The 16,663-nt window shown below is 48.7% G+C and overlaps 2 protein-coding genes across 3 annotated transcripts in view; both read right to left on the reverse strand.

The window, feature by feature from the left end:
• The window catches only part of ATP13A2 (ATPase cation transporting 13A2), a 31,321-nt gene extending 30,101 nt beyond the window's left edge, over positions 1 to 1,220 (reverse strand). Inside the window, exon 1 of one of the 2 annotated variants that reach the window (XM_058161414.1) lies at positions 977 to 1,220. The gene's annotated coding sequence lies outside the window, so the exon portion shown is untranslated. Of the gene's footprint in view, positions 1 to 869 lie in introns of both variants that reach the window. The other variant, XM_058161415.1, reaches the window with a different exon arrangement.
• A 6,206-nt stretch (positions 1,221 to 7,426) lies between these two features.
• Positions 7,427 to 14,892, reverse strand: SDHB (succinate dehydrogenase complex iron sulfur subunit B). Its single transcript, XM_058161336.1, has 8 exons — positions 14,751 to 14,892; positions 14,421 to 14,575; positions 11,316 to 11,401; positions 11,038 to 11,174; positions 9,291 to 9,407; positions 8,095 to 8,196; positions 7,825 to 7,947; positions 7,427 to 7,681 (listed from the first exon to the last, which is right to left on the reverse strand). The coding sequence occupies exons 1-8, from the start codon at positions 14,817 to 14,819 to the stop codon at positions 7,604 to 7,606; spliced, it is 867 nt and encodes a 288-aa protein (XP_058017319.1). The 5' UTR covers positions 14,820 to 14,892; the 3' UTR covers positions 7,427 to 7,603.
• Between the last annotated feature and the right edge of the window lie 1,771 nt (positions 14,893 to 16,663).

The raw sequence follows: 16,663 nt of genomic DNA on the forward strand, positions 1-16,663 counted from the left end.
CAGGCAAGGGACTGGCCCAGTGTGGATAAGTTGGGGGGCAATCAAGACAAGCTCCCCCCTGCTCTGCTCCCATGGGAAATGAGGGGAAGCTGAGCCCAGCCATGCAGGTAGGGCAGCATTTGTACCCCCCCCAAGGGGATGGGGAAACTCCCAGGCAAGGGACTGGCCCAGTGCAGGGTGGGTGGGGGCTGCTCAGGACAAGCTCCCATGGGAGGGCAGGTAGGGCAGTATTTTCCCCCACCCACCCCGAAGGGGAGGGGGGGGGAACTCCAGGCAAGGGACTGGCCCAGTGTGGGATGAGTTGGGGGGCACTCAAGACAAGCTCCCCCCTGCTCTGCTCCCATGGGAAATGAGGGGAAGCTGAGCCCAGCCATGCAGGTAGGGCAGCATTTGTACCCCCCCCCAAGGGGAGGGGGAAACTCCCAGGCAAGGGACTGGCCCAGTGCAGGGTGGGTGGGGGGCCGCTCAGGACAAGCTCCCATGGGAGGGCAGGTAGGGCAGTATTTTCCCCCACCCACCCCGAAGGGGAGGGGGGGGAACTCCAGGCAAGGGACTGGCCCAGTGTGGGATGAGTTGGGGGGCACTCAAGACAAGCTCCCCCCTGCTCCGCTCCCATGGGAAATGAGGGGAAGCTGAGCCCAGCCATGCAGGTAGGGCAGCATTTGGGGGGGTGCTCTTTTTTGGGGAGGGGGAAACTCCGGACAAGTGCTGGGTGGGGTGGGGTGGGGGAACTCTGGGCAAGCTCGGGCCCCACCCTCTAAGGAGAAGTGGGGGGCATAGGCTCTTCCCAAAGGCCAGGACATCTGCTTCTCTTGGGTTAGGCTTGGGTTGGGGGCTCCCCCTTGTCCCCCGCAAAGCCGCTTCCTCACCGGTCGGGGTGGAGGTGGAGGGGGGAGCGGTGAGGGGGGGGGTGTCCCTTGCTCGCCGCTTTGCCTCCCGTCCAACAACCGAGGCCGGCCGCAGTGCTACGTGTCACCTGGCCGCTCTTTGGTCCGCCGATCAGGTCCGAAAAGGAGCCGGCTAAGGCTCTGCGAGGCTACCGGGGCGCGGAGACGCCGATTCTCCGGGAGGGGAGCCGCTCCAAAGTCGCCCCGAGAAGGCAAGGCGGGGCGGGGGGGGGCAGCGAGCCCCGCCTCTCTCTGTCGTTCTCTCTCGGGTCCGGCGGCAGCGGCTCCAGCAGGCGGACAGCTCCGCTCGCTCCCTGCCGGCCGCGGGGAAGGAAGGAGGTGCGCGGGGCGTGCTCGGGAGCCTCGCCAGCAGCTGATCCCGGAGGGGGCGGGGCCGGCGCTCGCAGAGGCTGCCGGGAGGAGTAGTCCTAAGCGGAGTCCTACTAAGAGACCCCCCCCAGCTCCCCCCCCCCGTAGGGCTCGTTGTTTAGAATAGAATAGAAAACTAGAATAGAATAGAATAGAAAATAGAAAATAGAAAATAGAACAGAACAGATCAGAATAGAATAGAATAGAATAGAATAGAATAGAATAGAATAGAATAGAATAGAATAGAATAGAATAGAAAATAGAAAATAGAACAGAACATATGGAATGGAATGGATTGAAGAAAATTAGAATGGAATAGAATAGAATAAGAAATATGGAATGGAATGGAATGGAATGAATAGAATAGAATAGCAAATATGGAATGGAACGGATTGAAGAAAATTAGAATAGAATGGAATGGAATAGAATAGAAAATATGGAATGGAATGGACTGAAGAAAATTAGAATAGAATGTAATGGAATAGGTAATATGGAATGGAATGAATAAAATAGAAAATATGGAATGGAATGGATTGAAGAAAATTAGAATAGAATAGAATAGAACAGAATAGAAAATATGGAATGGAATGAATAGAATAGAATAGAATGGTGGCTCAGCAAACTATGTCTGTCTGTTATTAACAGCAGCTGCTTGCAATTACTGCAAGTTCAAGTCCCACCAGGCCCAAGGTTGACTCAGCCTTCCATCCTTTATAAGGTAGGTAAAATGAGGACCCAGATTGTTGGGGGCAATAAAGTTGACTTTGTATATAATATACAAATGGATGAAGACTATTGCTTGACATAGTGTAAGCCGCCCTAAGTCTTCGGAGAAGGGCGGGATATAAATTCAAAAAAAAAAAAAAAGAATAGAATAGAATAGAATAGAATAGAATAGAATAGAATAGAAATAGGATTTTGTATTGGCCAAGTGTAATTGGACACACAAGGAATTTGTCTTTGGTGCATAGGCTCTCAGAGTACATAAAAAGAAAAGATGCATTCATCAAGAATCATAAGATACACTTGATGATAGTCATACGGAACAAATATGCCATTGAATCATACTAGGAAATAATATAAATCATAAGGATACAAGCAACAAAGTTAGTCATAAGTGGGAGGAGATGGGTGATGGGAACGATGAGAAGATTAATAGTAGTGCAGACTTAGTAACTAGTTAGACAGTTTTGAGGGAATTATTTGTTTAGCAGAGTGATGGCCTTCGGGGAAAAACTGTCCTTGTGTCTAGTTGTTCTGGTGTGCAGTGCTCTATAGCATCATTTTATTTTAAATCCCCACAGGAGCGTCTCCTTTTTTCATATTTTTCTCATTTTTTCCTGGCCTCTCCTCCTTCTGGCGGGTTATGACTGATAAATTGTTTGTACCTCATAGCAGGAGTCTCCAACCTTGGCAACTTTATGACTTGTGGGTTTCAGCTCCCAGAATTCCTCAGCCGGCGCATGTGAGTTGAAGTCCACAAGTCATAAAGTTGCCAAGGTTAGAGACCCTTGCCTTATAACAACAGACTCATATACCACTCGAAACGGTTTACAGCAGGGGTCTCCAACCTTGGTCCCTTTAAGACTTGTGGACTTCAAAGCTGCCTGAGGGACTCTGGGAGTTGAAGTCCACAAGTCTTAAAGGGACCAAGGTTGGAGACCCCTGTTCTATATTCTTCATTCTCTTCTCTTCTCTCCTCTCCTCTCCTCTCCTAGTTCCTATTCTTCTTCTAATCCCAGTGGCAGGGAAGTTTACATTTCTCTTCCCGAAACTGTGTTACAAATTGTGTACCAAAACAAAACAAACAACCTTGAGGGCAAGCCGGTACGCTGTATGGGTTGCCCCCCCCCCCACCATTTTATGTCAACAATCATGGATGGTCCTTATAAACACAGGGGAAACGATTGTTGGGGTCCGTCAGCGGCCTAAGGAGCTGGCAACGGAGTCAGACAGCGATGAGGCTGAGGTGAGGCCAGGGCCATCGGGGAGTGATGTGCGGACTCCAGAGCCTCCAGAGGCTGACAGTGGTGAGGCAGAGGAACAGGAGGAGCCTGTTCCTAATGCACGCATGAGAAGAGCTGCCAGAAGGCAAGAGCAGCTCAAGCAGAGAGGACAACTCGGGAGTAAGGCCAAGAGATGATTGGCCCCTCCCATAAGGCTTAAAACAGACCAGCACCGGCGTTTTGAGCTTTGCCGGAAAACGTTGGTAGCTGTGTCTTCTGCTTTGTCTACGTCTTGCCTTTATTTTTGTGACTTCTGAACATTTGCCAAGAAAGGCCTTTGGCAGTTTGCCTAATTGGACCAAGGTTTGCGAGAGGACCGAGGAATTCGTGTTGGGAGGCATTTGTTTTAATTTGAGTTGAACGACGCTGGGAATGAAGTAATTCTCAGCTGTTCAAATAGGTTTGTTTTTTCACGGACTGAGTTTCTTACTACCTACTTGGACCTGGGTCACAACAACGACTCAGTTGAATGAATGCCGTCTTAATCCCCCTAAACAACTACGGATTAGGAACTTACTGGCTAACGTGGCATTCCAACTCTTGCTCTCGGTTTGCAAATGACTATAAGACCTTCCGTCACTTGAGACTTCTTTCCCCTCCGTTAGTCTACTTTTCCAGATCGGATCCTATTTGGGCAAGATGCACTTTTACGGCGACATTTATGGCTTAAAAGGTAAAGGTTCCCCTCGCGCATATGTGCTAGTCGTTCCCGACTCTAGGGGGCGGTGCTCCTCTCCGTTTCAAAGCCGAAGAGCCAGCGCTGTTTGAAGACATCTCCACGGTCATGTGGCCAGTATGACTCAATGCCAAAGGCGCACGGAACGCTGTTTCCTTCCCACCAAAGGTGGTCCCTATTTTTCTACTTGCATTTTTTAACCTGCTTTCGAACTGCTATGTTGGGACAAATAACATAACATAACATCAGAGTTGGAAGGGACCTTGGAGGCCTTCTAGTCCAACCCCCTGCCCAGGCAGGAAACCCTACACCATCTCAGTCAGATGGTTATCCAACATTTTCTTAAAAATTTCCAGTGTTGGAGCATTCACAACTTCTGAAGGCAAGTTGTTCTAACTGTCAGGAAATTTCTCCTTAGTTCTAAGTTGCTTCTTTCCTTGATCAGTTTCCACCCATTGCTTCTTGTTCTACCCTCAGGTGCTCTGGAGAACAGCCCGACTCCCACTTCTCTGTGGCAGCCCTTGAGATATTGGAACACTGCTATCATGTCTCCCCTGGTCCTTCTTTTTGTTAAACTAGACATACCCAGTTCCTGCAACCGTTCTTCATATGTTTTATCCTCCAGTCCCCTAATCATCTTTGTTGCTCTTCTCTGCACTCTTTCTAGAGTCTCAACATCTTTTTTACATCGTGGCGACCAAAACTGGATGCAATATTCCAAGTGTGGCCTTACCAAGGCATTATAAAGTGGTACTAGCACTTCACGTGATCTTGATTCTATCCCTCTGTTTATGCAGCCCAGAACTGTGTTGGCTTTTTAACAGCTGCTGCACACTGCTGGCTCATATCTAGATGGTTATCCACTAGGACTCCAAGATCCCTCTCACAGGTAGTACTAATGAGCAAGGTACCACATATACGGTACTGGTGCATTTTGTTTTTGGCCTAAATGTAGAACCTTACTTTTTCACTGTTGAATTTCATTTTGTTAGATAGCGCCCAATGTTCAAGTCTGTCAAGATCTTTCTGTAACTTGAGCCTATCTTCTGGAGTGTTAGCTATTCCTGCCAGCTTGGTGTCATCTGCAAATTTGATGAGTTCCCCATCTATCCCTCGTCCAAGTCATTGATGAAGATGTTGAAGAGTACTGGGCCTAAAACAGAGCCTTGGGGTACTCCACTGCATACTTCCTCCATGTGGATGTAGTTCCGTTGAGGACTACACGTTGAGTGCGGTTGGTCAGCCAGTTACGAATCCATCTGGTGGTGGTGCTGTCTAACCCACATTTTTCTACTTTATCTAGTAGTAGGTTATGGTCTACTTTATCAAATGCTTTACTGAAGTCCAAGTAAATTATATCAACAGCATTCCTCTGGTCTACTAATTTTGTCATTTTGTCAAAGAATGCGATAAGATTAGTCTGCCATGATCTGTTTTTGACAACCCCATGTTGGCTTTTGGTTATTACTTTGTTTGCTTCTAGGTGTTCGGTGATTCGTTGCTTGATTATCTTTTCCAGAATCTTCCCCGGTATTGAGGTCAGGCTGATAGGTCTGTAGTTTCCTGGGTCTGTTTTTTCCCCCTTTTTTGAAGATGGGAACTACATCAGCTCTTTTCCAGTCCTCTGGCAGCTCCCCTGTGCTCCAGGATCTTTGAAAGATATAGTTCAGTGGTTCTGAGATCACGTCTGCCAGTTCCTTCAGAACCTTGGGGTGTAATCCATCCGGTCCTGGTGATTTGGACACGTCTAGGGTAGACAGGTGTTCACTTACCATTTTCTTCCTATTTTAACTTGTGTTTCTAATCTGTTTTTGTAGTGCTGTTTTGATAGGTTGGATTGTTTTTTCCTTTTGTGTAAAGACAGATGCAAAATATGAGTTAAGTAGATCTGCTTTCTCCCTGTTGCTTGTCATCTTCTTGCCACTTTCTCCCAGCAATGGGCCAATTGTTTCCTTGACTTTTTTCTTGTTTTTAACATGTTGGAAGAAGCTTTTTTTGTTATTTTTTACTTTTGTCGCTAGCCTTTGTTCATTGTGAGCCTTAGCTTTCCTCACTTCATCTTTACAGGCTCGGGCTATTTGCTGATATTCTGCCTTAGTTATTTGCCCCTCTTTCCATTTTTTATATTTGTCCTTTTTGTCTTTCAATTTGTCAGATAGTTCTTTATGCATCCATGCTGGTTTCTTTTGTGATCTACTATTTTTCTTCTTCATTGGTATTGTGTTAGACTGTGCTTTTATAATCTCACTTTTCAAAATTTCCCAAGCTTCTTGAGCTGTTTTCCCCCTGAGGATTCTCATCCATTGAATCCTTCTCAAGATCTCTCTAAGTTTATTGAAATTAGCTCTCTTAAAGTCCAAGACTCTAGTTTGACTTTGTTATAACGGGAGCTCATCCCGTGATGCAGCACTAGGGACTTGAACCTATCTAGAAATTCTAGATAGAGAGCAATGAAGATGCCTAAATCAAATAGCTGACCTTACAGCACACAGAGCCCGGGGGCTTTCAAGATAATATTTACACAGAAATAATTTCAGATTACCATAATTTATGGCCACCCACCAGAAGGCCGTAAGGCAGGTTAAACGCCTCTCTTTATATGACTGCTATTGTTGTCTTATGGGCTTTGTATTAAGAGTGTTAGCAAACTGGACTGTGGATAATTTAAAATCAAGTTCTGCCTTCAGGGACGCCTTTTTCCCCCCTGTGCAAACAAAAAGAGGAACTGCCCATAATTCTGTGAAATCCTAAATTTGGAGAAAGGATGACATGGAATATCTCTGCGGAGGCACAAAGGAATCTGTGAGGGAGGAGGAGGAGTCTGAGCTGCCCTCACCTGCGTCATCAGAACTCGGTTCCCCGTGTGGTACATTGCGGTGCTGACAATCTCACGGTACATGATCGCCGACACCCAAAAGATCATCACCACACAGAGCTATGGAGGAAGTAACGGGACAAGTTACGGGAGCTCACCCATTACGCGGTGCTAGGGATTCGAACTGCTGAACTGCTGGCCTTTCGCTTGACCAGCTTAGCGTCTTAGCCACCGCATCCTATTTATGGCTTATCAGCTGTTTATTCAAGAAGAAATACAGGCTGTTCGTGAACTGAAGAGGGAGGGGGGGGTTCAGTCAGAGGGAAAAGTGCAGGTTGACCAGCCCAGGTTTCCTGCCTCAAGAAAACCCTTCCCCCCTCCCAAGGGTCTTTTGACCCCTGTGTCGAGAAGCATCTGCCCGTTTAGAGAGAAGCCTGAACTGAGCAGAGGCAAAAGGAGAGGGACTGCCTGGTGTGGAAAAGAATCAGGGGATGGAGGCCTCGTTATCTCTTCCACCTGGCCTGCTTCTGGCTCCTGGAGCTGAGCCAGGGAAGCCGGTGCTCCCGAGGTAAGTCCTGACAGCCCTTCCACCTCACTTTCCAAGTCACTTTCTGGCAGGGGGGGGGGCGGCTCGGGGGGGGGGGGGCGCAGACACAGCAGCAACAACGTAGGAAACTGTTTTTTTTTTATTAGTCTTTACAGGTTTCACTGTACAAGTCCACGCAAGCAAGGTGGAGTCTGTGACCCCCACTGAAAACCCAGCTATAAATTAAAGCCCTCCGCCACCCCTCAGGAGGAAGGCAGGCTGTGCACACGGAGTGTGTGTGTGTGCGCGGGGGGCAGGAAGCGGCTAGCCATGGGCCGCCTTCTCTTTGTACGTGGCCATCATTTTCTTGATTTCGGCAATCGCTTTCCCGGGATTCAGGCCCTAAGGAAGAAACAGTGATGGGAGGAGGCGGAACGGGGTGCGTGCGTGTGTGGCTGCTGGCCACAGTCTTATAACTGGCTCAGCTCACCCCACGGTTCAGCCGCCATCCCATCCCAGGTGGTGAACCAGCTCGCGGCACCCACCTTGGGGCAGGTCTGCGTGCAATTCATGATGGTGTGGCAGCGGTAGAGGGAGAAAGGGTCTTGCAGCTGGGCCAAGCGCTCCTCCGTGTAATCGTCCCGGGAGTCGATCATCCAGCGATAGGCCTGAGGGAGCAACCGCTCTTGGGAAGAACCGCTTTTCCTCCCTCCCGTGCCTTAAAGCAGAGGCCCACCTCCCCCAATCCAGCACCTGTCGAAGACAGCGGCCAGCCAAGGGCAGGGGAAGGGTGGTCTCCCCAGTGGCTCCGTTACCTGCATGAGCACGGCTGGGCCAAGGTACTTGTCCGCGTTCCACCAGTAACTGGGGCAGCTGGTGCTGCAGCAAGCACAAAGGATGCACTCGTAGAGCCCGTCCTGGGAGAGCAAAAGAGACGCCTGGTGAGGGAGGCCGAGAGGGAGAAGACGGATTCCTTGAACAGGTAGCCAGTGCGACCCTGTAGCCCACCAGCCTCTCTCTCTCTCTCTCTCTCTGTCTCTCTCTTTATCTCTGTATCTCTCTCTCTCTGTATCTGTCTGTCTGTCTGTCTCTCTCTCTCTCTCTATATATATATATCTGTATCTCTCTCTGTATATCTGTATCTCTCTCTCTGTATCTCTCTCTCTGTATCTGTCTCTCTCTCTCTCTCTCTGTATATCTGTCTCTCTCTCTCTCTGTATATCTGTATCTCTCTCTCTGTCTGTCTCTCTCTCTGTATGTCTGTATCTCTTTATCTCTGTATCTGTCTCTCTCTGTATCACTGTCTCTCTTTCTGTCTCTCTTTCTGTCTCTCTCTCTCTGTATATCTGTATCTCTCTGTATATGTCTCTCTCTGTCTCTCTGTATCTCTCTTTATCTCTCTCTGTATCTCTCTCTCTCTATATATATATATATCTCTGTATCTCTGTATCTCTCTCTGTATATGTCTCTGTCTGTCTCTCTGTATCTGTCTGTATCTCTCTCACTGTATCTCTCTGTATCTCTCTTTATCTTTGTATCTGTATCTCTCTGTGTATCTCTGTATCTCTATATCTGTCTCTTCTCTCTTTCTGTCTGTATATCTCTCTCTGTATATCTGTATCTCTCTCTCTGTGTGTGTATCTATCTGTCTGTATCTATCTATCTGTCTGTATATCTGTATCTCTCTCTCTGTGTATCTCTCTCTCTCTGCTGGGAGGAAAGCAGCCTCCCTCCTCCCCTGCTTTTCATCCTGCAGTCCCTTTCAGGACTCCAAGGAAACTGTTTTAAGGCTGTCCTGGGGGAACCAGGAAATCCAGCGCTTGCCACGCATTTGGGGAGCACATTCTAGCATTTGGCTATTCCTGAGAAGAGGGGAGGAGGAGAAAGTGCATGCTTATGCATCATGGGGTTTCGCTGAAGCACTGAGGAGCTTTAAGGGCCGGCCAGGAGAGGCAGCGAAACTCTCAAAAACAGGAGTGACCAGAGCAGGCAGGAAGGAAATGGCAATGACCAGCTTATCCCGATCTTCTATGGACTGGAAATACTGCTCTTTGCCCTGGTTTGACTCATCCTTCTTCTTCAGGTACGGCTGGATAGCTTTGTATTGGGCGTAGAAGTTGCTCAGGTCCTAAAGGAAGGAGAACAAACACAGCCTGAGTTTACACACCGTATCAAGCTGTGTTTGAAGGAAAAACCAGTTTTTGGAATAAGCCATAACTGACGGTTCACGTAAAAGGTAGCTTACAAGTACAGCAGCACATATGTACCACGCTAAGCCCCAAACCACATGACCTATTCAGGCTGAGCATGATGGGTGGCAGCAGGTATAATTTTATAGCTCAGGGGTCGGGGCAACCTTAAACACTCTAGGAGACACAGAGTCCTAACTGGAAGCCCCCCCCCCTTCCCCCGTTCAATTCTGGACTGGAAGTCTGGTTCCCTCACCATAGAGTCTCCTCCCAGCACAGCATCCTTTTTTCCTCTGCCGACCAGAAACACAGTTCCCCCACCACCACCACCAGAGTCTCTTCCTAGCACAGCATCCTTTTTCCTCTGCTGACCGGAAGTCCAATTCCCCCACTATAGTTTCCTCCTAGTGCGGCGTCCTTTTTCCTCTCCCAACCGGAAGTCTGGTTCCCCCACCATAGACTCTCCTCCTAGCGTGGTGTCCTTTTTCCTCTACCTGTCCTAATTGAAAGCTCTATCAATTGGGGAGCCGACTGGTGATAGGGAACCACAGCAGAGGGATGAAAGAGCCACATGCGTCTCCAGAGCCGCAGGTTGCCGACCCCTGGAATAGCTGAACGGTACCGAGGTGAAGGCTGCCAGGTACAAAACACAACACCCACCTTTCTGCCAGTGCCCATTTCCCAGCTCCAGGCCCCATTCCAGATCTGGAATCCACTGGGGAAAGTTGGGGGGGGGGGGAACCCAGCCACCGAACAGCCAGGAGCCCCATGGAGAAACCAGATGGCCAGAATAGCTGACTGACTGGCATGGGAAAATCATGTCGAGATCCAGGCTGCCGTCCCCAGAAAGGCAGGCAGAGAGGGTTGACCAAACACAGTCAGCGCACAATAGAGGCTCTGCAAGCTGAGGCCCCCAATACACCCCCCTGTTCTGTTCCCCCTCCCCACTTCACAGATCAAACGTAAAGACACGTGTCTCCCAGTCTTTTTATTTGCTACAGACCTGATTTTCTTCAGTTGAGGAAATACTTGGCAGTGACCGTGCAGAGGCCTGCCAAGTTATGAGTCTGTTATCTCGTGTGCAAGATCCGTTGCCAAAAACTCACTCACAAAGTCCTTTAACCCTCCAACAACCGAGCTGCAGTGCATCCTTGGTAGCTTTTTTGTCTGTCACAAGGGCCACATGGCAGCTCCACCCACTTTTATACCCTGTAGGGTATGGCTCAGTGACTCAGCAATCTCTGAGCCTGCCACACCTCTTCCTCTGCTGCGCACGCTTATCTCTTCGTCGCTGCTTCAGATCAATCCAGGATTGATTGTCAGCAGCTGGGACTTGAGGCATTGCCAGGGAGGAGGAGGAGGGAGAAGGAGGCCTTGTCAGCTCCTCCTCCTAGCCTGCAGCTGGAACTTGGGACGGTGCCAGTGAGGAGGGTCCTGGCGAGGGAGGCCTTGCTGGCTCCTCTCCCTCACTTTCCAAGTCACTCTCCTCCATGAGGACATGTTCGCGGGCCGGAGCCATAACACCCCCTCTAATCTGCCCTGGGGAGACCATCCGTTCCCTGGACTTACAGGCACGAGATCTTTCACCACATACATGTGAGGGAGAGGGTAGATCTTGGTGACCTTGTTGAGATCGGTGTCGATCCTCTTGGTACAAGCCAGAGTGTTCCCTCCGTTTATGTTCATGGCACACGAGCCACAAATGCCTGCGGGGAGAAAGAGAACCGAGAGCTTTCCAAGAGCAAAAAAGGAAACTTTTGGGATGGTGGTGTCAAATTGACAGCCTCCTCCTCCTCTGGATTGTCTGCCCTCCGGAAGCCGGAACCGCAAAGGAGGGCCACTCTCACCTTCTCTGCAGGACCGGCGGAAAGTCAGGGTGGAATCCATTTCATTCTTGATCTTGATCAAGGCGTCGAGAACCATCGGGCCGCATCTGGCAAAGGAGAACCCGCCAGCTGTCAGGAAGTGCCAGCCCCCCCCCCACCTTTCCCTCCAAAAGGTCCATTTTGCACAGTTTGCAGAGGGGAGATTAAGCAAGCTGTTCCATTGGTTGATTGTTCTGTCAGAAAATTTCTCCTTATTTCTAGGTTGAATCTCTCCTTGATCAGTTTCCATCCATTATTCCTTGTATGGCTTTCAGGTGCCTTGGAAAAATAGCTTGACCCCCTTCCTCCTCTCTGTGGCAGTCCCTCAAATATTGGAAGGCTGCTATCCTGTCTCCCCTGATCCTTCTCTTCACTAGACTAGCTAGGCCCACTTCCTGCAACCGTTCATCGTATGTTTTAGCCTCCAGTCCCCTAATCATCTTGGTGGAATAGGATGGGAATGGGAATAGAGAATAGGATAGAATAGAACAGGAGTTGGAAGGGACCTTGGAGATCTTCTAGTCCAACCCCCTGCTTAGGGAGGAAACCCTACACCACTTCAGACAAATGGTTATCCAACCTCTTCTTTAAAACTTCCAGTGTTGGAGCATTCACAACTTCCGGAGGCAAGTTGTTCCACTGATTAATTGTTCTGCCAGGAAATTTCTCCTTAGTTCTAGGTTGCTTCTCTCCTTGATTAGTTTCCACCCATTGCTTCTTGTTCTACCCTCAGGTGCTTTGGAGAATAGCTTGACTCCCTCTTTTTTGGGGCAGCCCCTCAGATATTGGAAGACTGCTATCATGTCTCCCCTAGTACTTCTCTTTGTTAGATTAAATATACCAATACTCTGTTATTAATACAATAAAGGAGTTGGAAGGGACCTTGGAAGCCTTCTAGTCCAACCCCCTGCCCAGGCAGGAAACCCTACACCATTTCAGATAAATGGCTATCCAACATTTTCTTAAAAATTTCCAGTGTTGGAGCATTTACAACTTCTGCAGGCAAGTCGTTCCACTGGTTAATTGTTCTAACTGTCAGGAAATTTCTCCTTAGTTCTAAGTTGCTTCTCTCCTTGATTAGTTTCCACCCATTGCTGTCAAGTTTCCAGAAAAACCTCTTCTGCATGAAAAAAATTCTGAAGCCATTGTCTTTCAAAGTTCTTTACTAGCATAAGGAAACTGGCACACGATGAGTGAAATTCCAAAACTGAACCTTCCGGATTCTTTTCCCCAGTTATATAAACCCCAAGAGTCCCACCCCCTCTAACCCTTTTTCCGGTCACATGGTCCAACGTTCTTCCACTCTATTAGAAACCTCTTCTTGCCACTCCTTCTGCAAATGGGAAGACAATCAGGGGAGAAATGGGGCAGCGTCTGGAAACCTATGGCCTAGTATGGTTTCCAGGCCTGACAACTGCTTCTTGTCCTGCCCTCAGGTGCTTTAGAGCAGGGGTCTCCAACCTTGGCAACTTTAAGCCTGGGGGACTTCAACTCCCAGAAACTCCATTCTGGGAGTTGAAGTCCCCCAGGCTTAAAGTTGCCAAGGTTGGAGACCCCTGCTTTTAGAGAATAGGTCGACTCCCTCTTCTTTGTGGCAACCCCTGAGATATTGGAAGGCTGCTATCATGTCTCCCCTAGTCCTTCTTTTTACTTGACTAGACAATATCCACTTAATACAACCATTCTTCATAGGTTTCAGCCTCCAGTCCCCTTAATCCTCGACTGCTCTTCTCTGCATCCTTTCTAGAGATTTCTAGATTTGCTAGCCTACAAATCTAGTCTAGATTTGCTAGCGGGTGATAGAGGGGGCACCGCATTGCTCCCATATAACACCCATCCTGCGCGGCCTGCACTGGCTGCCGGTAGCCTTCCGGGTACAATTCAAGGTGCTGGTTACCACCTTTAAAGCGCTCCATGGCTTAGGACCGGGGTATTTGCGAGACCGCCTTCTGCCACCGATTGCCTCCCAACGACCTGTGCGCTCCCACAGAGCGGGCCTCCTCAGGGTGCCGTCGACCAAATAATAATAATAATAATAATAATAATAATAATAATAATAATAATAATAATAATAATAATAATAATAATAATAATAATAATAATAATAATAATAATGTTTTAATTTGTATACCGCCCTTCTCCCGAAGGACTCAGGGCGGTGAACAGGCAGATAAAATACAAACAGAAACATACACCATAATTAAAACAACCCTTAAAAAACTGATTCAAATTCGCCAGAAAATTTAAAATAACATTACACCCCATAAAAATTACAGAAATTTAAAACCCACAATTAAAATTTAAAATTTAGAATTTAAAATCAGGTTGGCGGCCCCCAGGGGGAAGAGCCTTCTCTGTGGCGGCACCGACCCTATGGAACGAGCTACCTGCGGGGTTACGACAACTCCCCGACCTCCGGGCCTTCAAACGTGAACTGAAGACCTTATTATTTCACCGAGCGGGACTAGCCTAAGACCGTATTTTAGCGAAATTTTAATGGGTTTTAATCGGTCTCTGACCGTTTTAGCGATTCGGCCAGTAAATATTTGTTTTTAATTGTTTTTAAAATATTGTTATTTATTATATTTATATTGTATTGGTATGTGTATTTTTAATATTGGCTGTAAACCGCCCTGAGTCCTCCGGGAGATGGTGCGGTATAGAAATGTAATTATAAATAAATTAAGACCGGGTTACGGCAACTCCCAGACCTCCGGACCTTCAGGCATGAACTGAAGACTTTATTATTTCAACGAGCTGGACCAGCCTAAGAAATAAAATATTTTAGTTAATTTTAAATGGGTTTTAAATGGTTTTTTACCGTTTTAGTCATTGGGCGATTGAAATATTCTGTTTTAATTGGGTTTTAAATTGCTTATTTATTATTGTTGTATTTTTTAATATGCCCGTGAACCGCCCTGAGTCCTACGGGAGATGGTGCGGTATAAAAGTATAGAAATAAATAAATAAATTAAGATAAATAAAATGAATACAGCCTCACTGTCCGTGTTTAGGGTTGGGGGTAGAAGAAAGGCAGAGGGGGGGTTTTTCTTTTTTTTGGGGGGGGGGGAGGAGGCGCCCACTCACTTGTTGAGGTCCATCTCGTAGGTCTGCATGCGGGGTTTCTCTCCCAGGTTATCCGGGCTCCACCGGTACACGGCGAACCTCTTCAGGCGGGGAGACGTCTCGGTAGCCGGCGCCGCTGCAGCAGAAGCCGCCCCGGATTGAGCTCTGCGGCGGATCTGCGAAAAGGAAGCGCGGTCGGAGAGCGAGCGCCCTCACTGAGGACTAGAAGCTTGAGAAGTCCCGGCTTGAGGACTAGAAGCTTGAGAAGTCCCCGCAGCCGGAGAGCGTTTACCCTCTTCCGCTCCCACCCCCCCACCGCCGCGCCCACCCATTCCTTCGTCCCTCGCTCACCTGCAGCAGCGCCGCGCCGCCCCTTCCCCTCGCCGCCCCCCAACCCGCCGCCGTCCCGATCAGCGCCATTAACGCGCCCTCTGATCTGACGAACCCCGCGTCCTTTCTGAGGGGCAGAAACTACAGCCGCTTCCGTGTTCTCTCGCGTAAGCGGTCCTCCACTTCCGGTTCAATGCCCTCCACCCTCCCCGGCATGGCCGAACCTCGCTTCCTGTCCTGCCGCCAAAGCGGTCCCCCGACCCCACTTCCGGTTCCTCATTACGCTCTTCCCCACCCCCCCACTCCGCCCCCTCAAAGGACCGAGGTTTCTTTTTTTTTTTTTCCCGAGCCTTCCTTCAAGTCCTGCTCCTTCCTTCCGGCCTTCGTGGCCGCAGTTCTATAGCGGGCCCGGTTAGTCAGCCAAGAAAGGGGTATTACGGAGCCGCTAAACTGTGCCCACTCACATGGCCGGCCCGTGTCACTCATTGTCGCCCCTAACATGGTGGCCGCTGCTGGAAAGGAACGCCTGAGCCGGAAGTGATGGGACGTAGCTTCGAGAGACTGAGTCTCTCTGCGCTGGTTTGCAATGCTCAAGCGAGAGTGTAGGCGTCGTTCGGCTTCCGCCGCACACTTCGTGTTCTTTTCAGAGGGCCAGTTTGCTCCGTCTGCGCTGCTCGAGTCTCCCGGTTAAGAAAGCCAAGCTGAGGAACGCAAGCTGAGCGAATGTCGGATAACCATTGTGAGTTTTGCATCCACCGGCTATCTTTGAATAGAATAGAATAGAATAGAATAGAATTTTTTATTGGCCAAGTGTGATTGGACACACAAGGAATTTGTCTTGGTGCATATGCTCTCAGTGCACATAAAAGAAAAGATACGTTCATCAAGGTACAACATTTACAACACAATTGATGGTCAATATATCAATATAAATCATAAGGATTGCCAGCAACAAAGTTACAGTCATACAGTCATAAGTGGAAGGAGATGGGTGATGGGAACGATGAGAAGATTAATAGTAGTGCAGATTTGACCTTTTTGAAAACGAAAAGATCCTACTGTCGCCCTTTGAAGCCTTCAGCAGCTTGGCACCCACCTCACTATGAATGTGCCCAGCAGGACAGGATCTTTGGGGGGGCCTTCTCAAAGTAGGGGTGCCCCAGGCTGCAGAAGGCATTCTCTGGAGGGGACCTCCTTCCCCACTGTTTAGGACAATGGTACAACTGTTTATAATACGGCTGAATGGTCAGTTTATTACAAAATTTACTTTGACTAGACTAGAGTTGAGTTGAGTTGAGTTGAGTTCTGTTCTTTATTGGCCAAGTGATTGGACAAACAAGGAATTTGTCTTTGGTGCATACGCTACATAAAGAAAAATGAAATACATTCATCAAGAATCATAAGACACTGTGTTTCCTGAGGACATGGACAGGATACTGAGGAGGCTGAACGCAACCACATGTTTATTGGACCCGTGTCCCTCCTGGTTGGTGCTGGCCACACAGGAGGTTACACAAGGTTGGCTCCGGGGAATTGTTAATGCTTCTTTGAGGGAGAGTGTCTTCCCTACCGCCCTGAAAGAGGCGGTGGTGAGGCCCCTCCTCAAGCAGCCTTCCCTGGACCCAACTATTTTAGCAAATTATCGTCCAGTCTCCAACCTTCGCTTTGTGGCAAAGATTGTTGAGAGTGTGGCATCAACTTCCTCGGTACCTGGATGAAACTGTCTATCTAGACCCGTGCCAGTCCGGTTTCCGGCCTGGGTACAGCACGGAGATGGCGTTGGTCGCGCTGGTTGATGATCTTTGGAGGGCCCGGGACAGGGGTTGTTCATCTGCCCTGGTCCTATTAGACCTCTCAGCGGCTTTTGATACCATCGACCATGGTATCTTGCGGCGACGGCTGGAGGGGTTAGGAGTGGGGGGCACCGTTTTTCG

This window comes from Ahaetulla prasina, chromosome 18 (genome assembly GCF_028640845.1).
Source record: "Ahaetulla prasina isolate Xishuangbanna chromosome 18, ASM2864084v1, whole genome shotgun sequence".
Lineage (NCBI taxonomy): Eukaryota > Metazoa > Chordata > Lepidosauria > Squamata > Colubridae > Ahaetulla > Ahaetulla prasina.

Coding starts and splice junctions, on each gene's coding strand:
- SDHB (XM_058161336.1), bottom strand. CDS start 14,819: ATGGCGCTGATCGGGACGGCGGCGGGTTGGGGGGCGGCGAGGGGAAGG. Junction 11,175..11,315: donor CCGCCGGTCCTGCAGAGAAG/GTGAGAGTGGCC, acceptor TTCTCCCCGCAG/GCATTTGTGGCTCGTGTGCC. Junction 9,408..11,037: donor TGGTGAAAGATCTCGTGCCT/GTAAGTCCAGGG, acceptor TCCTTCCTTTAG/GACCTGAGCAACTTCTACGC.